Raw genomic sequence first — 25671 nt, 5'->3', positions numbered from 1 at the left:
TTGCATTCCATAGCATAAAAGTCATCTCACGTAGGTTATCGCGTTCACTTTGCAAAACTTCCAGAATTGCACCAACGCTCCAAATCTTCAAGCCTCGATCGCAGAGCCTTGACCTCCGTCTTCAATGCTGTGTTTTCCTTGCCCAGTGCACCAATATGTTCGATAGCACCATTCAGAATCTCACATTTGCTCGGTTTGACACCTTCTCCAATGCCGTCGCCAGGCTTGCCAACTCCACCAGCACGCTTTGACGCCAGAGCTGGCACAGTTTGGCGAAGTTTATCAAGATGTGCATTCAAATTTTCTCGATATCGTCGCTCGACAGCAGTGTGAGGGATGCGTTGGCGTTTTCTGCCCCGAGGTTTAGCCTCTTCGGTAGGTACGTATTCTTCGTCCTCGTCTTCGCTGCCCGAGCGTTTGATGGAGGGTGTGCCAGAAGCGTTGGTCAATCTTCTGGTCTTGAGGTCCGAGGCTGCAAGCGCTGTGATTGATCGAATTAAGCTCGGTCGCTCTTCTTTGATCACGACGGGCTCTCCGTAAGAGCTTCGGGGACTCTGAGCGGAAGAATGTGTCCTGTCTTGTCGAGGTGGTAAGTTGAGCGGGTGGTGTACGGTGCCGTGTCGCACAGGATGATAATTGTCAAGCGGCTCACTCGTGGGAAATCCAGCAGTCGAAGGTGTTCCCATCTCCATATCTGACCCCCAGCTGGTCTCTGGTACGTAACCCATCGGTGGCGAGATCAAAGGGCCGCCTTCATGACTGATGTGATGGTCGTCATAGTCGCGCGATTCAGCGTGGAACATCCTGAAGTCTGGGTCGTGCACACTACCGACTGGCAGCCCGCTGTTCTGATGCCAGTGATTGAGACTCATTTGATCGTGTGCGTAATGGCGTCGCCATACTTCGTTCGCGCCTTCAGACATCTGTTCGATTCGCCCGAACGCCAACATTGATGGCAGAGTCGTGGGGAGAATGGCGGTCATGAAGCAGAATTCTCAGAATTGGGTTTCAGCGATACAAGGGTCGGTGTGTTTGAAAAGGTTGAAGTGCGGCTCAACGAGCTCACAAGGTACAGTAAGCGACTTCGAGAAGATCGGAGGAAGGTAGTAATACCTCGAGGGCCAAAGGCAATACATACTGCTTGAGTTTGGACGACGAGGACCCTTCCCTGCTAAGGCTTCTTCGGGCGACAGCGGTAGACCACGAGAGGTCTATTTCGCTGCCAAGGGTACAGGCAAGCCAGCAATCAGAAGGCTAGCGGCCACTTCGGTATTCACTTTGACCTCGCTGGGTGAAGCGAATGCGACCTGCAAGCCCCGAGAAGCACCGCACCTGCAGGTCGAGGTCGTGCTGGACAGTTTCTCAGGGCTAGGCAGTGTTTGGAAATCTTGAGTCCGCCGCGCCGGTCAATGCATGGCCAGAGCAGTCGATGAGAGGAGCCAGATACCATGACTACCCAGTTATTTGGTTGGTTATGCATCGGTATCCGAGCGGTCGAGCTGGATGCTGCGCGTGGCAGCCACATTACCTAGCAGGGCTGATAGCGGAAGCACGTTGGATGATGAAGCACCAATCTCTGGTCTGAGAAACCGCTTGCGAGACGAACCGTGAAAGCTTTGGCCGGATGGAGTATGCAGCGGAGAACCTTGCTAGGCGAAGCAGCAGTAAGCAGCGCCTCATTAGGAGAACTGCACGGCGGCCTCTTTCGTCCATTAACCACATTTGGTGCAATGGCGCCGGCTAGCAAAGAGAGACGAAAGTTTGAGCGACCCTTGCCCCGCACTCTGCTGTCTCACAGCGTGGCTTTTCGTCGTATTCCTCAATGGTGTATAGTGTACTGAGTACATGAAAGTCCCTTGGGTTCTCCGCACTGGCGGTCAGTTGCGAAATGACGGCCGCCCAAGGGTATGATTGGATTGCGATGGAGCCGCATCTGTGAATGCGCCTTACAACAAAAGCGTCCTCAGGCAGTGAAGTTGATCATCCGCACAAAGTTATGTGTATACTGCCTATGTCGCGAGCACAAGCAAAAGAAGATGTGTACTGTATTTCCACACGATTCCCGCGGCGCCAACATTTCTTCGTCTTAGGTAGCTGCGGGGTGAGCATGTCGAGCCCGCCGTTCACAGCGTTGGACCATCCCGCCCAAGCTAATTTAGAGCTCCATGAGCGTTGATAGAGACTTCGCCGTCTTCTTCGATTAGGACATTGTGTCCTGCGCCGGCGGCCTGGATAGTGTCTAGAATCTTCGCCGGTACCGTTGCGGCGATGGCAGTGATAAGATGGTATTCGTGGCTGCGAGGGAGTTAGCGGTCGCAAACACAGTCCAAATTTCGGCACACTTGCGTTATGAATCCTCCAGCCTCTATGATGGCTTTCTTCGCATCCTCCATGATCGAAGCAGGGGTGTCTTTCGGATAGCTTATTATGACTTGGTGCTTCGGTTCCACAGCGGCGGCGGCGAAGATGGCCAGCAGCGCCAACAGAAGAGAGCTGATAACGAGCTTCATTTTGCGTTATGGTGTTCGGCGTTCAGACCTAGGATGTTCTGGTACAGGATTGACTCGTGAATGGTGATGCGATGGGGTGATGTTCGTGTTGTACAGAGCACCGTTGCGCTGCTACCATTTAGTTGCCTTTGATGGGCGCAAGGGTCCACAACGTCATCGTCTTCACGTGACAGGCTCTGACTTTAGCTCTGCACTTGCACTTCGCAGTTCTCGGCATATGCACCGCTCGACAACTCATCGCTTCGTCAACTCCGCGACACCCACTCGAATCCATCAATTCAAGAACTTCACAAGCTCAAGACCCACGGTCGTTGGGTCATCACCGCGTGTTCCGCCCAAGACATTCGCCGCGCGCGCGCATCGGGAGATCTCAGACAAAGGCAAGTTCGCTACAGCGCAATACCGTATTGTGATAAGAGCGGCTCGAGGCTGGTACGGCAACTGTGGAGAGCAGAATCTGCTCGAGTACTCTGAACGCCCTGTTGGTGGGTGCGGTGAATGGCAGAAGGGTGAATGGTCAGAAAGAGCTTCGGAAGCGCACTGGGGATATATTGAAGCAAGCCACGGTTTAGCTAGCAACCCGACTACACTTCTTGCATAACTCGTCCTGACCAAGGGCTGAAAGATCCTCGCACCGCTCGCTTCGCGCTTCGCGATACTGTGGTGCTGTCGGGTCCTCCACGTCACACGCTCGAGGCTGTCTCGAGTGGTGTTTTCTACCGTCCCGTCACGCCGGGACAGTCTTCATCGAAGCAACTAGATAGCATATTTGTGCATCACTGCGTGCTGAACTTCCATCTCGTGAAGCCGTCATGTCTTCCAGATCGCCGCGCGGCTCCTTCTCAGGCGGGTCTTCTGCTGAAGTGGCCGCCGACTTCGAAGAATCTCTGAAAGATCTCCAGAGTAACAACAGGTACGAGATCAGCAACCTGACTGTCATCGCCAAAGAAAATACGGAGCACGCGCAGGCAATATCGAAAGCACTGGAGAACCACATCAAGCAGGTAAGGACAATAGGACACTACACAATCGTCCACACTCACGTGACGTTCTATTTTTGGATCCAAACTGATATCGTTTACTGCAGACGTCTCCAACGCGCAAACTGCCAGCGCTCTTCGTTCTCGACAGCATTGTTAAGAATGTAGGCACACCCTACACAGTTTACCTTGGTCGGAACCTCTACAATACCTTCATGGAAGCTTACACTCTGGTCGACAACGCGACAAGGCGCCATATGGATGCGATGCTGCGAACGTGGAAAGAGCCCGTGCCTGGATCTATTGACCCGCGACCTGTCTTCCCTCGAGAGACTGTTCAGCCCCTTGAAAACGCCATGATAAAGGCTAGGGCGGCGCTGGAGAAGATCAGGCAGTCACAGACTCAGTTTCAAGGCGTGGCGACACCACCTCAGCAGAATGGCCAATACCCTCGGCCGCCTTCTCACACGCCGCAGCCAATGTATCCAGGCCACCCCGTTCCGCAGGTATGTATCTCTGCGGAGCTTCCGTCGACCATGTCACTGACCGCATCACAGGCTACACCACAGTCTCAGCCGTATGCATACCAGCCGCCACTCACAAACTTGAACAACGAGATCGAGAGCGTGAAGCGTGACATCGACTCATTGATCCCAAGATTTCAGTACCAGCTTGCAAGTAGGCCGCACGATGTAGGTCTACAGACTCAGTTCAACGCGCTGAACCAGCTGCGCAACCTCCTCAACATCCAGCGTGTGAGCTCTAGCGAGCTTCAGCAGATCAAGCAACAGGTCTCCTCTCTGGCCCCGGCAGTGCCAGCATTTCCACCACCCGTACCTCCTCCGCAGGTGCCCCAGCCGCAGTGGCAGACACCGACACCACTTCCTCTCGCATTCCAACCGCCGCTCCCGATCCCGACTGCTACGCCTTCGCATGCTGGGCCACCACCTAACCTGACCCCTGACGCATTGAATGGCTTGCAAGCATTGTTGGCCGGCACACAAAAGCCTAGCACACCGCAGCTGCGCGCGGCCATTCCTGGATTTCACAACGCGAGTCACTCCCAGCTCAATGCAGTCCAGAGCCATACCAGCTCGGCACCTCAAGCCAACGACGCGGCAGATCTAATCGCGTCTTTGACGAAGGCCGGGCTCATCAAGCCTGTCTCCAGCGCTGCACCGCCTGCCAATCCCGTCGCAACGGCACCAGCTGCATCAGATCCGACTGCAGAATTGTTGAAGTCACTTCAAGCGGTAGCGCCGCTTCCTTCACAAGCCGCAACTCCATTACAGTCACACGCTCAACCTGTACGAGCGCATCTCCAAGTGCCGATTACAGCAGCGAGTTTGAAGACCTTCCGCCCCGAGCTAGTTGCCGCGATGTACGATGCGTTGCCAAACCAGTGCAGCACATGCGGACGACGCTTTTCCACCACCGAAGAAGGCAGGCAGAAGAAGAGTCTTCACTTGGACTGGCACTTTCGAACAAACCAGCGTATCGCCGATCCCAACACCAACCGCGGCCACCACAGGAATTGGTTCCCAAATGAGATGGAGTGGATACAGCACATCGAATTCGATCCTTCGACAACTACCGCCACTGCGAAGGAAAACACGGAAGCAGCAAAGGCGCAGAAGAGTCCACAGGAGCAGGTTGTCCGGGCCCCAGCTGGCATGACCAAGAGCACATGCACCATTTGCTACGAGGACTTACATAGCACGTATTCCGAGGAGCATCAGGACTGGGTCTTCGCCAATGCTGGGTACATGAACAAGAAGATCGTTCACGCGACGTGTCTCGCAGAGTTGACAAAGTCGCAACCGGTGGCTAGCATCGACAGAGGAGCACTTGCTGCAGCGCTCGCAAGCGTCGGTGCCAACCAGCGAGAGCGCAGCTCAACACCGGACTCATCCCTGGGGAAGAGAAAGGCTGAGTCTGAGATGGCGGGCAACGGGCCTCGCATCAAAATGCAGTGAGGCGTCGATCGAGACAGCGAGAAGTGTACTTAGATGAGGTTTCTTACTTTGACAAGCGTGGCGCTGGTGGTGACAATTTGCTCGAATTGCAGCAACAGCATGGGAGGGAGTTTCAGCAGCATAGACAGCGAATCACAAAAGCCGAACTTCGGCCGTACTGCATGCAACATGCAACTTCCTGTTCCACTTTCACATATCGTTGCACTGACCCAAACATCAAAAATGGCAGACCCAGAAACCTTACCAGACGCACCAGAGTCCACAACAGACACACCACAAGTAACACAACCAAGCACACAAAAATCATCATCACGACAGCCAAGAAATGCCACAAAAAACCAGACGCTCAGCGAGTTCTCAATCCGCAAACCAGATTGGGTCTACATTCGCCTTCAACACCTCTCATCCAAAACAAATCAAGCACTCGATGGCGTCACCGCACAATTGCACTTGAACGCTGCTCTATCCTCTTTTCTAGGCCTTCACGGCTCAGCAATTCCAATCGACATCTTACACCTCCAAGACCAAGACGTCTGGATCAGAGCTCCAGCAGAAGAACGAGCTGCAATCATCGCAGCTGCCGGAGGCTGGATCAGCAGCAGCGGTGAAGGCTGGCGCGTGCGAGGTTGGAGTCACTGGAACGCGAACGCTTTCGGTCGAGATGCAGGGCAGGATTTATTTGATTGAAGTTTGGGTCAACGAAGAACGAAGAACGTTCCGACAGACGCGACGAATACATGAAACATGGCATGAGAGACTCTTCAGAAGTTACATGTCAAATGTTGGCCATTATCAAAGGCTCGAGAGCGTATGCTCTGCGTGACAAAACTAGTGTACAGCATTAAAAAAAGTTCCTTTCTGACCCCTTCTCCCAAATGCTGTTGTACTGGGCCTGTAAGCTGCCCATCTCAATACTGCAACGTGCCTGCTAGAAATGCCCACGAATCGTCAAATCAAGATAGAAGAACGAAAAGGTATCAGTTGTTCGGCAAGTCCAAAACACCCAATTGTCGCAAGCGCTCTGGGTTCATTTCTCCGTAGTTCGTCCGCTGGGCAGCCTTTTCTGTTTCATCCTGATCAGGACTGCCAGTAGTAGGCGGCGTCGCAGTCTGCACGGGTTCGTCACTGCGCGAGCCGGGACGACTTTGTGAGCGCGCGGCTCCTTTGATAGAAAAGCCGAGATCCTCGTGACTTGAAGTACCGTTCATGTAGTCTCCGTCATTGGTTCGAGGAGTTGCTTGCTCGCTGTCTATGCCCGGTTCAGTGACCGGCGGCGGAGGGGGAGGAGGTGGTGGTGCAAAGTCGATCGGCTCCATACGCTGCTTCTTGGCGGCAAGCTCTTCGTCGGTGAGACTTGAAGGATCGTCACGCCTCCGCTTGAGCGCAGTGTCCTGAGGAGTAGCATCCACCGCATCGTCCATCTCTTGGTCCGACAAAACATCGTCGTCTACAGCGACTGGACTGGCCACTGCGGGCGGCGGTGAACCTGGTGGGGTCTTGCTGCCATCCTCGCCGCTCTTCTCCTTCTGCGCCTTCCTCTCCGCTCGTTTCTGGTCGGCCACAAGCTTCTTCTTCTTGGCTTTCTCGAAAAAGGCTTGACATTGCTTCTTGACATCTTTTGCTCTCTTGTCACTGACCTTGTTGGGATCGTCCACTCGACCTTTCCTGAAATCAGAATCAACAACTTGTTTGGCGAACTCCTTGGACCAGCGTTTGAGGTCTTCTTTTGGCAGCTCTTTCCTGAACTTCCCTGCCACATGCAGGATATGGGGTTGCAATGCGTTTTCGTACAGCTTCTTCTGCTTCTCCTCTGGAAGTTTCCGCCACTTTTCTTCTTTGCGCTCCTTCTTCGGCGTCTCGACAGGAGTCGAAGTGGCAGAGGGCTTAGCCGGTTGATCTTGTTTCGAGGCGACAATGTTCTTGATGAGATCTTGTAAAGCCATCTGGTCAGTCACCGCCTTCGGAGGTGGAGGCGGAGGCGCCGCATTGGCAGCCACGGTCGGCCGCTGCCATGTTGTTGTGCCATTCTGTGTGTAATAGTAGGTGGCGCCATTGGCAGCAGTCGCTTCAAACCAACCAGCAGGCAAGCCAGTTCCAGGTGGAGGTGGTCGAAAACGCCCCGGAGGTCTCGTGAAGCCTGGACGCGCTGGCGCACCTGCTCGAGGACCTGTCGGCGCTACTATGCGCTCGGGCGATTTCGATCGTGACCGAGACTTGCTGCGTCGTCGCTCCCCATCTCGTCGATCTGTCTTGCGGTCGGGAACAGCGTTGGGGTCACGTTTGACACGTGGTATACGGTAACCGACCTCCAGCTTCGACCACGCTTCTAGCAGTTCTCTAGCGCGAAACGCAACTCGTTCATCCTCATTCTCAGTCAAAGGCTCAATTGCCTCTTCAATCTTCGAATCCTGGATCTTGTTGCGGGTGAGCCTCGGCATGGTGTCTAGAATGTCCAGGATCTGAATGCACACATTGGTGTCTTCCTTGAAGTTAGACAGAGCCGTCTTGAGTATGCGATACCCGTGGAAGCGAATGACCCGTTGGCGGACCTTGTCATCAGTCGCGCGTTGTATGCGTGACAGGAGCTTGACCGCAATCCACTTCTCCTTGCATTGCATGAGGGAAGACATGACCTTGTTTACGCCTTCTTCGTCGAGACCCCTAGGCTCGATGTTGTTGACGTATTCCTCATCGTCCTCACCAGCCTTCTTCTTGCGAGGGCGCTTGGCCACGGCAGTGTCCCACGCATCAGCGTCATCAATGCCCAAAGCCTCGATGATAGTACTGGAGAGCTTGGTAGCACGCTCTGTTTGCGTCTTGCCACCAATGAAACCAGTACAGTTCGGTTCTTCGCAGTAACATGGCTGTGGATCTGCACCGTACCGGTCCACATTGTAGTTGAAGACAAGTTCCTCGCCGGCTTTGATCTTGCGTTCGGCAAATATGCCCATTCGAAGTTTGTCGCCCACCACCCATTTATCGACGTAACAGTTGGGATTACAGCTGTGATTGCAAAACCGTCCCAGGTTGCCTTTCTTTGTTGCGTCAACGAATTCGCCTTTCGACAAACTCATAAAGTAGAAGTGTTTTATCCCCTCCTCGTCATACTGGTGCAATCGCCGCCGGAAGACTTGGTCACCAATGACCTCGCCAATGTATTCGAAAATGAAGTCGTTAGGCCGTAAATCGGTATTGGCGCGGAGCCCGTAGCCTTTCTTTTCTGTTTTGAAGACCGAAACATCAGCGTACTGCTTGTTGTGGAAGCGTCGGTTCTGGCAGGCTGAGCCGCAAGTGCAGTCGCCGATACACTCCATCTTCGTCGCGCGATTGATGCAATCGCTATCCTCTCCGCAGGCCTCATTCGTCCGCGATGATGAGTCTATAACGTGTATCAGTATAATTCTCTCCAAAGCACAATCCTTCCCCATGACATGCGAACAACGTACCCCATTCTTCCACGCAATCACATTCGAGTGCATGTTCAGTGGTACCCAAGTATTTGTTGGCATACGTGCACTGCGGCAGGACCTCGAACGTAGACTTTGACTCTTCTGTGGTGTCGGCATGATCGAAGTACAACCGTGCACTTCGTTTTTCAATCTTATGCGAAGTCGTGCGCGACAGCTTTGGCGGCTTGCCCGGCTCGGTCTTCAATGTGACTTCGCCGCCAATAGTCTCCTCGTCGTCCGTTTTGATGGCCGGAGAATCAGCGCTCGCTCGTGATTTGACGGGCGACTTCGACCGTCGCTTCATGCTGGACGGCGTGCCACTGCCACTGGCCTGGCCAGAGTTGACCTCCTTGGCCGCCGCCGCAGAGAGAGATATGGTGTCCATGTCTACGCTTTCCTCTTCCTCTTTCAGCTTCATTTCTCGTACTTCCGACTCCAGTACGTCCTGCTTGATTTCATTGTCGTCCATGTTGGCCTCGCGGACGGTGCTGATGTAGTGGGAAGGCGTGACGCGGAGAAGCAAATGGCAGCTTCACGGATGGCAACCTCTCTCTCTCCAATGACGCCGGACACTTGACACCTGAAAACACACGTGCCACCAGGAAATCACCTGCGCATGTCTCGTCGACGCCGTAACCCGCGCTCGGCGTCAGTCTCTTCGGCTACCTAAGCGTGGTTGCGCAAGGCGGAAAAATGTGCATTGGTGGCGCGGAGCGCGAGTGACTAGCGGCGATGTTGGAGTGGGTCTGGGCGATAGAGGTTCGCGATGCGTTCGAGGCACTTCGTTGAGCGAGAAACGGTGGTCACAATATGGGAGTGATTCGGAACTTGGCTTCATTCAGTATGTCGCTACAAAGTAGTGTAAAGTCTGGAACTCGATTCCGTACCAGTCGTGGCTGCTGTATCTTCAGATCTTGGACACTTGATATGGAGGGGAATCGAAACACGCAGTCAGAGGCGAGCAAAGGAGTGTAATTGCGTGGGTTTACAGTGCAAATGGGAACGAAGAAGGAAGGCGTTTTGGAGATGGCAGGACGCTGGCTTTCGGCAAACTCCCGCTTCTCGAGCCAAGTCTACGACAGGTAGATGCTATAAGTACGCAGGACGGCCGCCATGACATCGGAGATCAATGTCTCGACAATACGACGACATGTACAAGACGTGCACAACTGCACAATTTGCATATACCGTAACCATACGCCCTGCTCTCTGGTCAGCTCGCCGAGGCTGGCTCAGGTGACACACGTGAAGTGAGGCACCAAAGAAAGATCGGAGGGCGCGTCGGTTCGTCCTGAGGCCTTTCCAGGAAGATACTTGTTGTATCAAGTCTGCGACTGGCAGGCGACCACAGACGACCTTGGGATGTCTCGAGACGGTACGAGAGATGGTGAACGGCAAACATTGCGCCAGACGGAGCCGATCATATAGGTGGACTTATGGCCCGATACGAGGGCAATGCCAACGTTTCGTGATGGAGCAGTCTATGCAGAGCCTTCAACGGCGCACGCGATGGTTGTGGGCCCAAGAGCGCAATGACGAATATGCGGTCGGTGTCATGGAGGAGCAGGCTCGGTGTCTCGTCGACGCAAAAGTCTTTCAGTTTTATTATCCTGCAGCGGTCCGGGCGGATAGAGAGAGGAAGTGCGCGCCATTCAGTGGCGGGATGTGTTTAGTCTATTCTCTTTTAGCATACTAAGCACTCCTCCTGCGTCTGAGACGGCGAACCGCCAACGTGCACAGGCATAGCACCAACTGCTGTTTTACAGCGGCTATTCCGCAACGATAGGTCAAAACCGCCTGACGGAGGGCAGACGCGCAGCAGGATTGAATGGATACAGAGATGTCGCTGTCGGGTATGTACGTGAGCCCGCTGGAGGTGTCGCCAGTAGCAGATGTCGAAGATGGCGTACCACAGCGTATCATTTCGAGGTGTATCTCACGAACGAAGGAGATGAACCGAGCACGCGGGAGCAGGCACGGACCCAGCAGATGCCGAGCAGCGATCGCAGTTGCCCTGTGTGTAGCTCCGCCCGACCCCGGTCAACGTTGCTCGTCTTCACACCGCAGCCTCCAGCGCGCGCGCACCGCAGCGACGATGCCACCTCGCCGGCGCGCCCACGACGATGTCCGCGCTCGATGCCTGCTCGCGGCGGCAGAAGGATACTGCGTCAAAACAAGCGCCAGGGCCAGTCGCAGCGGGTAGCCCGTCCTGACTCCTCTCAGACGCATGGTGTTAATTTGGACTCTGCACAAGGCCAGCTAGAAACGCACCTTGCAGGAGACTTATGCGCACGATGCGCAACATGCTGAATCCAGGTTTCACCTCTCCGACCACCGCTTTCTCTATGGACAATCCCTTCTTCTGGATCCAACGACCTTTGTTTCTGTGCCTTGTCGGCTGCCGGCGTCGTGATGCACCTCCTTCTCTAATCGTTTGGGGCGCCTGCCCATACACTCGTTTGACAGAGCATTCGCTGCTGCTTTCGCCCACCACGCACCTAACGCTCGCTGCCGCGCTTTCCTTTGTCCAGAGCAGAACAGCCACGACCTAACGAGTCCCGACGCGCCCACTGCCGACCATTGTTAAGATATCTCTGTGCGACTACGTATGCCTTCTAATTGCCAGCCTCGTTGTCCTTCCCTTACCTTCTCTTCCCGGCATGGCAACACCTCCCGAGCAGCCATGGTCTAATCATGAAAAGGTCCGTCGCTGCTGCACGTCGGCGAACCCGCCACCCTGGTAGCACGAGGATTTTTTTTCTGACATGGGTGTAGAACTACTTACTGGCCGAAATCATCAAAGCCGCCAATCCTCCAGCAAATGTGCTCTTTAGCGTAATTCAGAATGTACAACTACAGCCTCGTTGGGATGAAACCCCACTGCCACCGGGTGAGCATCACGGCGTGGACGACGACATCCTCCTACTGCACTAACATCGTTGCCCCACTTATGGATCATACTGTCTATGTGATGCTGACACATCAACAGGACGCTCACTCAACTCATGCCGCAATGCTTTCGAAGAGATGCGAAGAACCCTCCCGGTGTCCGTGGGAGCGCCAATGGGTCCAATGGCCCCAAGCCCTTTATCAGGGCCCATCCCGACGCTGAAGAGAGCTTACCCGTATGAAGCTTCGTTCACTGGGGGATCTTCTGGCCGGGAAATCAGACCCAAACTTCCAATGTCGGCTGCTGTCCATGCCCAGCCTTCGCCGACAGAGCCGCCTGCGAAGAAGAAGCGTGGTCGTCCAACCAAAGCAGAAGCTTTGGCGAAAGCGGAAGCAGCAGCTGCCTCGGTAGTGTCATATGGCGAGCCTGGACCAGTGTCGATGTCGCGTCCGGTATCGCAAAATACTCCCCAAGCTCAGACTCATCAGGCTCAACCACCACCGCCGCTTGCCGCTACCGTAGAAGATCCGGCACGGGAATCACGACCTTCCCTTCCTCCCGTTACGAGGATGCCAATAGCTTCCATGCTCACTCCTGCTCGAGAACTCGAGACTGGCAGCCAATCACAACCTGGATCCTCATCTGGGCGACGCAGACGAGCAAGGTCGACAAAGTCCGAGCCTAATGATTCACCCATCCTTCGCCCTCCTGAGACGAGCAACGAATACGAATCACCCTACGGCCGATCTGATGCACCAGATACCCCAGCAAGAGCCGCAATTTCTCGACATCGTGACGAAACGACTAGCGCGCCACGAGATATTTCTAGCACCCGCCCACCGGACAATCTCGCAGGCAGACCACCTTCCCACGAAAGCGAACGCTCGTAAATCAAAGGCACCCAAAACCTTTGCACGAACATCGACATATCACACGGCCGACGAATCACGGACCATCTGCTATTTTCTCTCTTCCTTTGTTCATACTATTACTAATTTTCATGTATAATAATCATCGAATCTGACGTTTCCACGATGGGGGGGAGGGGCGGAAAAGTGCCATTCTGGGCGATGAATTTAAGAGGAGGAGGATTTGGAGGAAATGGTATGCGTTAAGATCTGATGATGAACCTCACGGTCGTATATGCGAGACGACTTTCATTCTGAGCAATGCGAAAGGAATTGAAGAAACGATGTCTTTCAAGATCAGCTGATGTACGTCGATAATTTTGCGCCGTATGGAAATGCATGTTCGCCTGTCTGTAATCTCAGGAGTTTTAGAGATATTTGTGACGTGCATGAACGGTCTTAGCAGACAGAGCGAGCTGCTGAATGCTGAAATTGCACGAGTGAGAAGTAGTATTTGGAGACACTGCATTGATCTTCGGTCTTTTTAGACTATGCTGTTGGTCTATTCGAGCTATTACTACAACAAATTCATACAATGCCTTCGCCGTGTTAACTCCACATTCGCTAATGCATTTTTACAATCTTTTCCCAGCGGCCAAAAGACTGAGAACCGGCGAGACAAAATCATGCAGCGTTAAGCTTCTCCTCCTTCGACTCTTCTGGCTTGCCCTTGAGCTGATCTTCATGATGCTGCTCCTTCTTCTTGCCCTTTCCATTGCCATTGCCATTGGTGAGCTGCTCACGCTGCTTGACAGCGCGCTCGCGCTCCTTCATTCTTTGCTCCTCAGCCTCCACCATATCCATCCATTGATCCTCGCCAGCATATCGCTCGTGATGGATCTTCTTCTCGATCATGTGCTTGTGTGTGGGGTCGTTGGGGTCCAAAACCTTGACAGTCTCCCATCTGCCGCTGCCCTTCATGCGATCATTTCCTTCAAAGGCCAAACTGATGATAACAGCCGCGAGCGTGAAACCTTGGGCGTACACACGCGCTTGTACAAGCTTTTGTTGTGTTGACAAATATGGATTCTTTCCAACGATTCCCATTGCAGCAGAGATCGATGCAACCCATGATCCCATAACGAGGCTATATCTGTTGTCCGAAAGCCAGGCCTTGACCTTCTCACTCTGCGTTCGTTGAGCATCGAGCTGCTCTTGTAATGACGACTGCTCATCTTGGTAGTCTCGCCCGGGCTGTCGTGAAGCTTCGAATCGTCTCGAGTAGGAGTCTGCTCCGATGATGGCGGCGAACGTTCCGGCGGAGCTGACCAGGAATGCGCGAAAAGGCAATGTCAAGCTTCGAAAAGCTGGATAACGTGCTGAAGCGGCGTAGACACCCAATGCGCCCGCTGCGAGACCAGCAGCGCCGCCTCCGAAACCTCCTTTGAGCGTTGCACTGTGATGATCATTAGCTTCGTCACTTGCATTGGCTGGTCGCGTGAGGGCGATTCGTACTTGTAGTGCTCCTGCTCTTCCTCCTTTGTCGTGATCTTCATGTTGGCTGTATGTGAAAAGTTGTATCAGGATAGATGTCGCACAATGGCAAGCGAGAAATGATAGCGCAGAAAAGAGGGAAGCATGCAGTTTGCGCGCATATGATGAGATCAAAAGCATGGGCGGAAGTATAGCGGGACTCGCTCGATGATGACTTCACACGTCGAAGCTCGGACAACTTCTGCGAATTCTCGCCTGCAGCCCTAACAAGGGTCCGCCGCTAAGCAACCACCAACTGCTGCTTTCAGGCAGCTTTGTCAACTTTTTTCTGCCTTAATCAGCTTCGCGTGCGACTACGGTGCAAGATGGCGCAGAAACAGCATGCTGCCCGGCCGCGCCCGGTCGATGTCGATGCGAGTGGCGAGGATATGTCGGAAAAGGAATTTCACAGCGAGGAGGATGCCAGCATGGACGACGTCTCGGGCAGTGAGGACGAGCACAGCGATACCGATATTTCAGACGAGGAATCAGCCGATCCCGGACAGAGCTACGAGCAGCAAATTGGCAACCTCTCATTCGGCGCGTTGAAGCAGGCTCAAGATGCTGTGTCCAGGAAGCGGAAGAGAGGATCAGATACCACGCCAGATCAGGAAGACAAATTAGCAGCACTGAGAGATCGATTACGGCAAATTAAGGAGCAGAAGGCCAGCAAGACGTCGGAGACCAGCAAAAGCGCGAAGAAACCAAAGCCAGCGAATCGTGCGCCCAGCGATGATGATGATAGCGAAGACGATTCAGATTCCGACTCAGACTCTGGCCCATCTGAAGAGGATGCGCCGAACAAGTCGCGTACATCGAAGCATGCCCCAGCCGCTCAATCGACCAAGTACCAGGTCTCGCGGAGACGGCAAGTGGTAGACGTGCCCAAACGAAATGTTCGAGACCCTCGATTCGACGCCTTCCATCAAGGTGCACCAACCGGGAACATCGACAAAGCCTACAGCTTTCTGGTAGACTATCAAAAGGACGAGATCAAACAGTTGAAAGCTGAGATCAAGCGCACAAAGAACGAAGAGGAGAAAGACGTCCTCCGGCGAAAAGTCAACAGCATGGAAAATCGACTGAAAGCCAAAGCTGCCAAGGAGCGAGAGCAGGAGGTCTTGCGGAAACATCGTAAAGAGGAGAAGGCGAAGGTGGAACAAGGCAAGACGCCATACTACCTTAAGAAGAAGGAGCTCAAAGAGAAGGCACTCGTGGAGAAATTCAAGGGCATGAAGAGTAAGGAACGACAAAAGTTGATCGAAAAGAGGCAGAAGAAGGAGAGCCAGAAAGAGAAGAAGAAGATGCCTGAGGCGAGGAGAATGGCAGTGGGTTGAGAGGGCGTGGTCGGTCACAGAAGACGTGTTTCATCATCACCCCGTATCTTGACACGCTCGTCGATGCAGGCTGGCCGCGCGTCAACCAGCTGGTTGCAGAAAACCACCAAGCCACCAGCTTGACGTTTCCGCCTATTCGTGCCCTGGTCTGGTGCTCGCTCTCGGCATGTCGTCGTCATCTTCTGACGCTAAGTGACAGCCTGGTGAGCCTCATCGACTGGGAACCACAGGTCCATGCTTGAAGCTCGTGTCGCTTTGACAAAGACCAAGACGGAGAGAAGAGAAAACCACGACAGCCAAGCGGCCCGCACTCTCGCTCGCTCGCTACCAAACGACAACTTGGCAGATCGACTTCTCTTCTCCTTTTGGGCCCACGGAACGGACGCTGTCTTCAGGATCGGCCGAGGGGCCCTCTAGCTCCGGACCGAAGCGAAACCACGATCCAAAAAATCATCCACGTGAACATCAGCAGAAGATGACAGAAGACGTTCTAGACTCAAAAATTGTAACACCTGTGCGCGGTCAGATCATGGTACTCCCCTGCTTGGGACACATCTGCGGTCAGCCCATCTGCAAGCCGAAGTACAGGCGCGAGAGGGCCAATATACCGACAGACAGCGCTAGCATAGCTGCGCGTGGCTACAAGCAAATTTATGTTTTGCTATGCTGTAGTCCGAAGAGCAGTAAAGCAGGTGACAACCAAAGTAATTCAACGTGAGATGATGTATTACTACTCCATCGCCTCACATCCATCTCCCATTCGATAAAAGCTACCCGAATAATACCTAGCTACCACCGCAGCCACATCTCTCTTCCCCAATCGTAACCCCACTAATCCCCCGCCGCAACAACACTCTCTGTTCTGCGCCAGAGTCCGCGAACCCAAATACATCCTACGCCATTAAATTTGCCAATCAAATATAAATCCTGAAGCTGGAACTCTCATATCCCCCTCTTTGCGAGGGTCATCCGTCATATATGATAATGTAGTCAGTTGGGGGAATAAGATAAAAGCCGAGCCAGAAGAACACATAAGAGAAGATCAAGAAACCAAACAAACGTGCGTGGGTGGTGAACAACAAAAAAAGACATCTCGCATCATCCTTCCCGGGAGACGCTCTCGCTGATAGAAACGATCGATCTTCTTTCTTCCTCGTCAAACATCACTCACCCCACATGAGTGACATGCTTTCAATTCTTTCGTGGAGATTTTCTTCAAACATTCACCGTGTGCCGAAGTATTGCCTCTTTTCTCCACATCCAAATCATGTCATAGAAATCCGGTTGTTTGGTTGTAGAATATGCCGGTTTGTAAAAATATTCGCTGCTGGGCAATAGGCCCACGTCATGAATGGAATAAGTCCCAGGCACGTTCGCACAGGCGGAGAAATTCCGCTCGCCTCTCGGCGCTGCTCATGTTCGTCTTCCAGTCATCATCGTCTTCGGGGTGCCCGCGTGTTGCAAATGTGGTCCGTTTGGGTTCAGAGCGATTGAAGGCGGACGGGGGACTACCATTATCGGCCTCAAATTCGTCGCGTCCGCGTCTTCGACCGTTCATTGATTGAGTCCTGGACAAGTCTGGGCGAGCACCATACTCGTGTTGCCCAGGCCGTTGTGCACCGGATGTTGCATGCTGGCCACTGTTCGGCATAGGAGAGGGTGGCGTTGGCGGTTGAACGCCACCATAATGAACGACCTTGGGCATAAGCTCATCACGTCCTCCTGAGAGTCCTTGCACAGCTTCCTCCGCAGATCGAAATCGTTCACGAGCGCTCAACGGTGGATGTTGTGATTGCTGTCGATGTGAAGGTGGGAACCCTGGCGATGGCATTGCGGGTTGAATGTTAGAATGTGAAGAATGTCCCGGAGAATTGTTGTGCTGTCGTGGACCCTCAAATCGATCGTTTGCAAAAACATCGGATATGGGAGGCAATCGATTGTTCGTTTGTGTTGCAGGTACATGATGGATGTGACTTGTTTGGCTCAATCCGCTGGGCCCATGCTGTGCGTGGCGGCTCGCAGGGTACTCGCCAGGACGAAGGCCGGTGAAAGTCTGGTGGAGTGGTGCAGATTGTATCACTCTATCATGAGCGAATTGTGCGGCAGAGGGAGCTGCGATGGAAAGGCCTGGCGGCGGTCCTTTTCGTCTCGAAGTGCCCGGCGTTCTCGCTCCTGTCTGTACACCAAAGAGCGTCGTGTCTTGAGTGCGTGGACCATCCTGCTCACCAGAGCTGCCTGACTTCCCTCCCTTTTGTCGTGCCTCAATGATCTGTCGTTGTTGGTCGCGGACGTCCATGCTCCGCTGCAGTTGTTCGCGTAGGGCCGGGTCGTGCGTAGCGAATCCAGGCGAGAGACACGCGAGGCCGACGTCGTGGATGTGCAGGCCCGCTGACTGTCCAGAGGTCAATGGCGCTGAAGGTCGAGCGGTTTGGGGCCCGCGGTTCGCGGCCATGCTCGACGACAGATCGAGTCGCTTCGGTCGAGGTCTCGAGGACGCGAGCGCTGGTGATCCGGGCTCCTTCTTCACCTTGATCGTTGGGGGTGCGCCGTTTCGAAGTCTGTGCGGTATTAGCTGCTGATCGAGTCCCGGCGTTGCGCAATGCAACGTAGAAGTCGTGACGCACCCGTTGGGTGAGCTTTTGCTTGCATCAGCTGGCCGTGATGCGCTTTCTGGTGAGCCGCCATTGCTGCGGGCACGCTTTGCTGCCGGCTCGCCGCTCGCGGCCGAAGCGTGATGTGTGGAGGGAGCGATTGCTGTGAACTGACGTGGAGACATGCGCTCGACGGAGGGGGCCAGCGTGGTCGGCGGCGCAGCTGCTACAGCGGTCGACATGGTGGCGGAGGAGCGGAGGGGTGGGAAAGAGTGAGGTGAAGAGGGCCGTCGCCCGGCGCCAATCGCAGCGGGTCGAGTGAGGCCTGGCGCAGAGTCCAGGTGTTCGCTCGATACAGCGTAAACTGGAGCAGCGATCGGCTCTGCAGCAGCGCTACCGAACCGCGAGCGAGCGAGGGAAATCGCCGAGGAGGGGTGGTATTATTGGCGTTCGCAGCACGGTGCTCTCTTGCGCTCTCGGTGCGCAGCGGGCGGGATCGACGACGGCGGCGACGGGCGCGTCGGTGGTGGAGGAGGAGTTGTGCTGGCGGTGTTGGGGCAGTCTTCACACGAGGGCGGGCGGACGAGGGAATGGGTCGCTCAGGCTGCTGAGACAGGCCGGTAATAGGTGATACACGACAGCACTCTGACCAACGAGCGGCACAACAGGGGTGGCACGCACAGCGCGGAAGCTGCGATCCTCTTCGGGCAGGCGTTGCTGCTTCTGGCGGAGGCCATTCGCTCGCTGGGCCCCAGGCCGCCGCCTCTCGCAACGACCGAACGCAGCAGGGTCTCGTCTCAGCTTTGCTTCAAGGCCCGCAGCACGACAGCCTCCTCCAATAACGCCGACCACACCGCGCTCCGCCCATCCGCTCGCATGCAGCACCGCTCCGCTGCACTATACTCGCCACTCTACATTCCATGCTCTCACGACAACATCACTGCAACTGCAACACAACACCATCAACACATCACCAACACAGCATTCATCCAGCAAATCCAGCCCTGCAAGCCTTCGGCACGCCAGCGAACACGAGTCGGCGGCGCTCGAGCCAGCGGTAGCCTATCATTTCTGAAACGGCAGCCGCTGCGACGCACAGGGAGAAGGCGCTAGTTATAGAAAAATATCGTAGATCCCTCCACCAAGCCAATCCCCATCCATTGCACAGCTCTGATTGCGACACTCCCTCGTCTCCGTGCTTCCGCCGTTGCTTGCTTGCCTGCTCGCTCACATCAACCTCTCCACCGCTGCTGGTGATCCCACTTCACCCTCCAACGCCAAAGTTTGACCTGTGTTTCATGAAGAATACCCCATCGTCTCCACGCCCTGCCCTGGCTTTTGCGAGACTTTTGCTCCGTCACGCGACCGATGGCACATGGCAACCGGAGATGCTCATCGTGGTAAATGGAAATTCTGTCATTCTGTCAATGATTTGGAAGCAAGGCTTGGCGAGCCAATATTTTGGCTGCCAACTGTTGGCGCCTTAGTCAGTTTCAGCTTCCAACGTCGCCGCCCTGGCGTCGAGTCACCACCGAGCATTTGCACCTCGACCCAACCGCCATCTGCACGTGTCGTTGGTGGCGCGAGCCCAGCGCGTGTGAACAGATATACATAGCAGCAACGTGCCACACTAACGGCGGCAAACGACATGCTGTCGCTGAACTTTCCTTCTGTACAAGGTATATGGACATTTGACGTGTGACGCTGACGGGCTACGAGTATTTGTTGCGTCACCTACGCTAGCGACTTCATGTCTGATTGCTATCCACACGCTCGACCCGCCTATCCACCGCAGGCGAGCAGCCCAAACAGCAAATACGTTCGCCGCCAATACTCATTGGCGCTCTTCTTCAGACGCTCGTGAGCTCCCAACTCTAACTGTATCTGAACTTTAAGCCCTTCTACAACTTCGTCAAGCAGATCCTTGTCCCCTGTGTCCGTATACAGAACCCGCTGCAAATACTGAACATCAAACAAATGCTGTGCGAGTCGATTGTTGGACTTGTTCCTCGGCACCGTCTTGTCTTCATTCCCCGCAGAATTCGCATCTCCTTCCGACTGGTCTGGAGCGGCATGCCCATTAGTCAGGGGCGACCCAAGGGTCTGGTCGATCTCGGAAAAATTGATCTTGTTTCTCAGACTTTCAGATAAACACTTTTTCAAAGCCTGGACTGCGGCGGGGCTCCAGAGGTCTTTGCCAAGGTTCGACATGTGTTCATGCACATTCTTCAGAAGCCGGAATGTTGTTGGAGAAGGCTGAATCGGAAGTGGAGGCGTTCCATCCCATAGTGTCGTGGCAACGGAGTCTGGCTTTCGCAAATTTGTCGCAAACCTTTCCACATGATCTGCAATGGTTGTTGCTGCGATTCGCTGGTGTAAGGCAGCAATAAAAGTCTTGCTTGGCTTGATGGACTCCACATCTTCGACCAGGTCTGCAAGGCCTCGGCGACGATCTTCTACTTCACGCAGAAGTCGGATGAGCAGTGCCGGGTCTGAATCTGACTCGAAAGACTTCTCGATTGTCGTGAACATATTCTGCAGGGACGTGCTCGTGGCTTCGTGTAGCTTTCGTTCCAATTCTTGAGGGTCTCGAGTGCTGAGCATAACCTGAAGTGGTTCGTCTTCCATGAGATCGTCCAGGTCCAGATCCAAGTCATCGTCCCACTTGCTTGCACGCATCCCGGCAATGGCCTCACCATAACCGCGCAGTCGCAAGAGCCATTCGTCCAGAACGGCTATTGAACCATGCATGGGTTTAGTACGCCCGTGATGCCTATTGAGCACATCTTTGCGGAATTGCATAACCTCCTTGCTAGGGTCCATTTCGGTCGTGGCGGCTGCCCACATGCTCACAGGACTCGACTCAGACGCGTCCGATTGGGCATTGGGCACAAAGTCTTCGACCGTGGTCGCCTGCTTGACGAGCGATTCCAACCTGTCGAGGAACGCCTTGCGAATATCGTTCAGGGCTTGCGCTTGGCTATCATGGCGCAGTTGCGCGCTGAGCACGAGATACTTCGAGATCACCTTCTGTCGAAGTTGCAGGACCTTGTGAACGTCCTCCTGATCTACCAAAGCAGTCCGGAGAGTTTGCAATAGGCATTCTTGTCCCTGTCTGGCCCAAGAAGAAATAGCAGCACTGACGCTCGAAGCCTGGAGTTGATCGTGTCGAACCCAAGGATGGAAGTTCCTCACATCCTCCGTAATCCAGCGTTCGTAGACATCCAGACTCAGCTCGTAGATCGCCCGTACATCGGGATCGCGAACCAATGCATTCGTCGTGACCTGCGACAAAGCTTCGGCGAAACGTCGTGGAAAGAGGTCCTTCGTATCCGACAAAGTCTGGCTGTACAAAGCCAACATGTCTGTTATACTCGTTTCCGTCGCCGCCTCAGCCATAGTCTCCAACTGCTCAAACCTCAGTTGTAGAAAATACCGCAGCACATCCTGAGGAGCAGAAGTCGACAGCAAAGCATACGCACACAGCCTATTAATCGTAACCTCCCTGTCCAGACCAATCCTCGAAAGCGCCCTTGCAATATACCCCAAAAGCCTCTTCCTCGCACTCCCCAGCTTCTTCTGCAAACTGTCCAACACAGTCGGCGGCTCCTCCCCCTCCGCAAGACTCTTACACAGCAGCCTTGCCAAAATAAGCACCTTCGCAGCAACCAAAGCATCCCCACCATTCCTCACAACCCTCAAAGCCACATTAATCGCATTCTGCAAAACCTTCGTCTGCGCAACCTTTTGTAACCTCTCACTCTCACTCTTCCCCATCTCCCTCCTCACACGCTTCTGGTTCGCGCGAATCAGCTCCAAATTCCTCGTATTGCATCTCCTTCCAATATCCGTCATTTGCGTTTCCACATTGTGGATTTGTTCGTCCATATCGATGATTCGCTCCGCGGTGCCCAGTAAATCGCGATAGCTGGCTCCCACGAGGGAGCGCAACTTTTGGCGGTTGTCATCGATGTTTCGGCGGAGCTGTTGCTCCAGTTTGCGGACGACTGGGAGAGGGTATTGGAAAGCATCGTCCCAGGATTCGAGAGTCTTGGGATCGGGTGGCTGAGTGGTCATGATAACATTGTTGGGGTCTGGAGTTGGGGGGAGATTGACTTTGGGGTGTTGTTGGCATTGATGCTTGATGCCAAGATCACTAGCTTATGTTCCACGTTGCCTTCACATGCAAGACCCCATGTGCGGGAGAGAGGCTGGGAGTATATTTATGAGAGGGTGTCTTCATTGATGTGATTATTTGTTTATATACATTGTTGGCTGCCTACTCAGGCCAACCAAATACATCTCCTACGCTAGTTATACTCCACCTCACGCCCACGAGAGCAATGAGTGCTGCTACAGTCTCAATGAGCAGCAGCGATATCACGGACAGCAGCATCCTCGGCATGAAGACCCGGTACAACATCAGATGCCGCCTGAGCCAAGCTGCCTCGATGACTGTCGCGACTGCAATTGCTGCATAGAATAGGATGTGGGTGGCCATGCTTCCAGCAACGCGACCCAGAACTCCAGTGTGTCGAGGAGGCACCTTCCACAGCATTATCGCAGGCACTGCAATGGCGCAGAGTATCTGAGGCCCGAAAGTGTTGAGCACGACGAAAAGCGGAGTCCAAGGGTAGACTATCGTTTTGAGTGGGATGAAAGCCGACTCCCATTGTATCGTGACCAGCGCCGCTTGATGTCCTGTCTTGAAGAAGTGGAAGCTGCCCAGCAGTGCGAATATGATCGGTCCAAGTGGTGAGCGACGTAAATTATTGGCGTCAACGATCTCGAGCACGTTCAGAATCTGGACCATGCAGAGTGCCAGGGCACCTTGTCCCATCGGCTTTTGAAAGAGCAGCAGCGTGAGTATCCACGCACTTGGTAGCAGAAAGTATCGCGTTCCGTGTGTGTTCGAGTAGCCATAGATCATCAACTTAGGCCTCTTAGCCGGACCGTTCGTACCAACTGTGGTAAGGACTGGGCTGGTGGGATCCGACTCGCTGAGAGATTCTGATTTAGCCACGACACGATCCGGTTCTTCTTGCTTGACCATGAGCATCGGAGATGCGAATATGTAGGTCGCGTAGCCGGCCGCGAAGGTCAGCGCAAGAATACTTTGCGCCATGTATGTACGCACTGTCTTCAAGAAGTTGCTGGAGTACTGCGGGAACCATTCTCCATCGTCCGCGGCATCAATCGTCCAGAAACCCGCCACCATGACCAGGCCCAGGCGCAACGCGATTCCAATCCAAATCACAGCTGAACCATGATAGTTGGCGCTGCGCTTGTAAAAGTGCGTGATTGCACTTGGCAGGATCAGCGCAACGGAAAGAGGTATTGCGAGTTGCCACTTTGAAGACGTGGAAGAGGTGGCCGAAGCATAGTATGTCGATCGGCAGAACGGCATCTGTTCTTCGCGGCACAATCTTGAAAACGAGCTGAGACGTGTTGCAACCAAGAAAGATACTGCGTTAGTGGCACCCAGCCACCTATCGTCAGGATCGCCTTGACCAAGTGAGCTTCCGAGCATGGCGACCGCGAAAGTAGTCAAGAGAAAGAGCAACTGTTCATCCTCCCAGATGATGAATGAATTAGCAGCGAACCCACCACACAGCATCAAAGTCGACAATGTACAGAGCCAACCCCAGAAAGTCGTAGGCCTAGGGATCCGGAGCAGCTCCAGGGCTGGCCGGAACATAGCCAGAGTCGCCGTAACACCTCCGAACACTGCTCCAAATGCAATCGACTGGACCCCGTGCTCTGTTGTCAGAGAGCCCACAGCTGCACCAGCTGCCGCACCAACAACAGCACCTATAGTTCCCCAAGTAAACAGAGGAGGAGTCATGGCAGCTCGATCTCCGCGAACGATGCCTTGCGCATAGATTACAACTACCAGAAAGGTGCCGATCAAGGCGATGATGCCCATGGTCATGCTGGTGAGGTCGAATCTGGCCCATAGCGATTTACAGATGCGCAAGTTCTCGGTCTGGTAAGCAAGAAACGCATCCCATGCTTCTGTGCGCTCTTTAGACCCCCATGACTGATTCGCAAGCTTCCAGAATTGATCGGTGGTAGACGAAGTGGAGTTTCCCAGACCACGAGCTTTCGCGTACTCGGCCTGATATTTGTGAATTTGAGCTGCGGTCAAACGACTTACTTGCGCAAGATTGTCGTAGTTGGGCTTCAGTAGAGTGGATGATCCGTGAAAAGCCTCCTCGATGGGGTGTCCCAGGTTATTGAATGGCACTGGTAGACCCAGGAGTAAGGACAATGTAGGCACGAGATCAATCTGCGCCACGGGCCTCTCCTTCGCGGTCGGAGGCGGAAGTAGCGAGTCTTTATCCTTTCGGCCAAAGATACCGCGTTTTGAGTACATCCAGAGCGCAGCCTGAACCTCGTCATCAGACTCTCCTCCATGATCGCCTTTGACGTCCATGCCATGGTCTCCCATGACTACGAGTAGTGTCTGATCGTCGAGAGCTGCCACAATACGCCGAATGACATCGTCCATTTGCTTCAATTTATCGTTCATAGCAGGATGATCCGGTCCATATCGATGCCCAGCGTGGTCCACGCCCAAATAATGCCCGAAAATGACATCCCATCGTCCAGACATCGATGGGTCCAAAAGAGGAAATATATGCTCATTGACGCCGTTGTCCACTGTATGCAAATCCCACACATTAAAAGAATCGTAGGCTTTCGTCAAGTTTGGCTCGAAGTAGCCAGGAAACAGCGAATGCCATGTATCGTCTCCGAGATGCACCACCTTCTTGCCCGCCTTGTACAGCATTTCCACAATATTGTCCTCATCAATGGCTGTCCCTGCAAAGTTCGATCCCGCATCAATCAGCACTGGAAGCGTACCAGTCGTCAGTCCCTTCAGTCGTTGTAAGGTTGTCGTGGGCGGATCTGCAATGAAGGGTCTAAGAAAAGCATTTTGCGGCTCGTTGACCGAGGTCTCGTACAGAACGGGCAGCGCATCGTGGAAGTGTTGTGGTGTTTCAGCGCCCGCTTTGGGCTGGAAGGGCGTTGTGAAGTCGTAGCGCAGAGCGTCCACGATGATGACCACCGCCTTGTCGAACGACTTGGGATGCCAACAACCTTGCTCTTGCGACCCGGGTGTGAAGTCTTTGGAGTGTCCGGTCAGGTTGATCGGGGGGTGGGCGCATTCGGATCTGTGTTGCAAGACGAGTCGCGAAAGGAGGAAGCCATTGAGAAAGAGGTAGATACCCAGAGCGTGGAAGATTCTGCGCTGCTATCAATTTCATCATCCTTGATATGATGCGCGTTCAGTAGACGCACAGTATAAGCAGAAAAAAGGCGACGACCAGGCCATGTTGTGCTCGGAATTCGAGCTGGCGCTTTTTGTTCTGCGCCTTGATGTCCTGCGTCGCCGCCTCTTTGGACGCCTTGGCTTTCGCGCCGTCCATGATTGGTTTACGAAAAACAAACGAGAAGTATTAGACAAGCATTGTACAAGAAAGTAGAAACGTGGTGGTGCATAGACCGCGTGGATTATAACTAGGAAAGAGGACTTTGTCAAGCGTGGGGAGC

General features: G+C 54.0%; 11 protein-coding genes across 11 annotated transcripts; 4 read left to right on the top strand and 7 right to left on the bottom strand.

Annotated features, from left to right (window-relative positions):
* Window positions 1-44: 44 nt before the first annotated feature.
* On the bottom strand, window positions 45-923 carry RHO25_005219 (uncharacterized protein; the record flags this gene model as incomplete). Its single annotated transcript, XM_023596125.2, has 1 exon — window positions 45-923. The coding sequence occupies one exon, from the start codon at window positions 921-923 to the stop codon at window positions 45-47; it is 879 nt and encodes a 292-aa protein (XP_023456828.2).
* Window positions 924-2150: 1227 nt separating this feature from the next.
* Window positions 2151-2510, bottom strand: RHO25_005218 (uncharacterized protein; the record flags this gene model as incomplete). Its single annotated transcript, XM_023596124.2, has 2 exons — window positions 2151-2295; window positions 2347-2510. 2 exons carry the CDS (start codon window positions 2508-2510, stop codon window positions 2151-2153), a joined length of 309 nt encoding a protein of 102 aa, XP_023456827.1.
* Window positions 2511-3322: 812 nt separating this feature from the next.
* RHO25_005217 (uncharacterized protein) lies at window positions 3323-5466 on the top strand (the record flags this gene model as incomplete). Its single annotated transcript, XM_023596123.2, has 3 exons — window positions 3323-3514; window positions 3598-3996; window positions 4048-5466. The coding sequence occupies 3 exons, from the start codon at window positions 3323-3325 to the stop codon at window positions 5464-5466; spliced, it is 2010 nt and encodes a 669-aa protein (XP_023456830.1).
* Window positions 5467-5688: 222 nt separating this feature from the next.
* RHO25_005216 (uncharacterized protein) lies at window positions 5689-6153 on the top strand (the record flags this gene model as incomplete). The annotated part of the gene is made up of 1 exon (XM_023596122.2): window positions 5689-6153. One exon carries the CDS (start codon window positions 5689-5691, stop codon window positions 6151-6153), a length of 465 nt encoding a protein of 154 aa, XP_023456829.1.
* A 290-nt stretch (window positions 6154-6443) lies between these two features.
* On the bottom strand, window positions 6444-9384 carry RHO25_005215 (uncharacterized protein; the record flags this gene model as incomplete). The annotated part of the gene is made up of 2 exons (XM_023596121.2): window positions 6444-8845; window positions 8913-9384. The coding sequence occupies 2 exons, from the start codon at window positions 9382-9384 to the stop codon at window positions 6444-6446; spliced, it is 2874 nt and encodes a 957-aa protein (XP_023456794.1).
* Window positions 9385-11575: 2191 nt separating this feature from the next.
* Window positions 11576-12695, top strand: RHO25_005214 (uncharacterized protein; the record flags this gene model as incomplete). The annotated part of the gene is made up of 3 exons (XM_023596120.2): window positions 11576-11617; window positions 11691-11805; window positions 11905-12695. The coding sequence occupies 3 exons, from the start codon at window positions 11576-11578 to the stop codon at window positions 12693-12695; spliced, it is 948 nt and encodes a 315-aa protein (XP_023456795.1).
* A 642-nt stretch (window positions 12696-13337) lies between these two features.
* Window positions 13338-14209, bottom strand: RHO25_005213 (uncharacterized protein; the record flags this gene model as incomplete). The annotated part of the gene is made up of 2 exons (XM_023596119.2): window positions 13338-14109; window positions 14169-14209. The coding sequence occupies 2 exons, from the start codon at window positions 14207-14209 to the stop codon at window positions 13338-13340; spliced, it is 813 nt and encodes a 270-aa protein (XP_023456790.1).
* Window positions 14210-14512: 303 nt separating this feature from the next.
* Window positions 14513-15523, top strand: RHO25_005212 (uncharacterized protein; the record flags this gene model as incomplete). Its single annotated transcript, XM_023596118.2, has 1 exon — window positions 14513-15523. The coding sequence occupies one exon, from the start codon at window positions 14513-14515 to the stop codon at window positions 15521-15523; it is 1011 nt and encodes a 336-aa protein (XP_023457538.1).
* A 1345-nt stretch (window positions 15524-16868) lies between these two features.
* On the bottom strand, window positions 16869-18356 carry RHO25_005211 (uncharacterized protein; the record flags this gene model as incomplete). Its single annotated transcript, XM_023596117.2, has 2 exons — window positions 16869-18081; window positions 18148-18356. 2 exons carry the CDS (start codon window positions 18354-18356, stop codon window positions 16869-16871), a joined length of 1422 nt encoding a protein of 473 aa, XP_023456792.1.
* A 1540-nt stretch (window positions 18357-19896) lies between these two features.
* On the bottom strand, window positions 19897-22191 carry RHO25_005210 (uncharacterized protein; the record flags this gene model as incomplete). The annotated part of the gene is made up of 1 exon (XM_023596116.2): window positions 19897-22191. The coding sequence occupies one exon, from the start codon at window positions 22189-22191 to the stop codon at window positions 19897-19899; it is 2295 nt and encodes a 764-aa protein (XP_023457539.1).
* Window positions 22192-22393: 202 nt separating this feature from the next.
* Window positions 22394-25547, bottom strand: RHO25_005209 (uncharacterized protein; the record flags this gene model as incomplete). Its single annotated transcript, XM_023596115.2, has 2 exons — window positions 22394-25364; window positions 25420-25547. 2 exons carry the CDS (start codon window positions 25545-25547, stop codon window positions 22394-22396), a joined length of 3099 nt encoding a protein of 1032 aa, XP_023456785.1.
* Between the last annotated feature and the right edge of the window lie 124 nt (window positions 25548-25671).

The sequence above is a fragment of the Cercospora beticola genome, chromosome 3, assembly GCF_033473495.1.
Source record: "Cercospora beticola chromosome 3, complete sequence".
Lineage (NCBI taxonomy): Eukaryota > Fungi > Ascomycota > Dothideomycetes > Mycosphaerellales > Mycosphaerellaceae > Cercospora > Cercospora beticola.
This window is presented reverse-complemented; position numbering and strand designations above follow the sequence as displayed.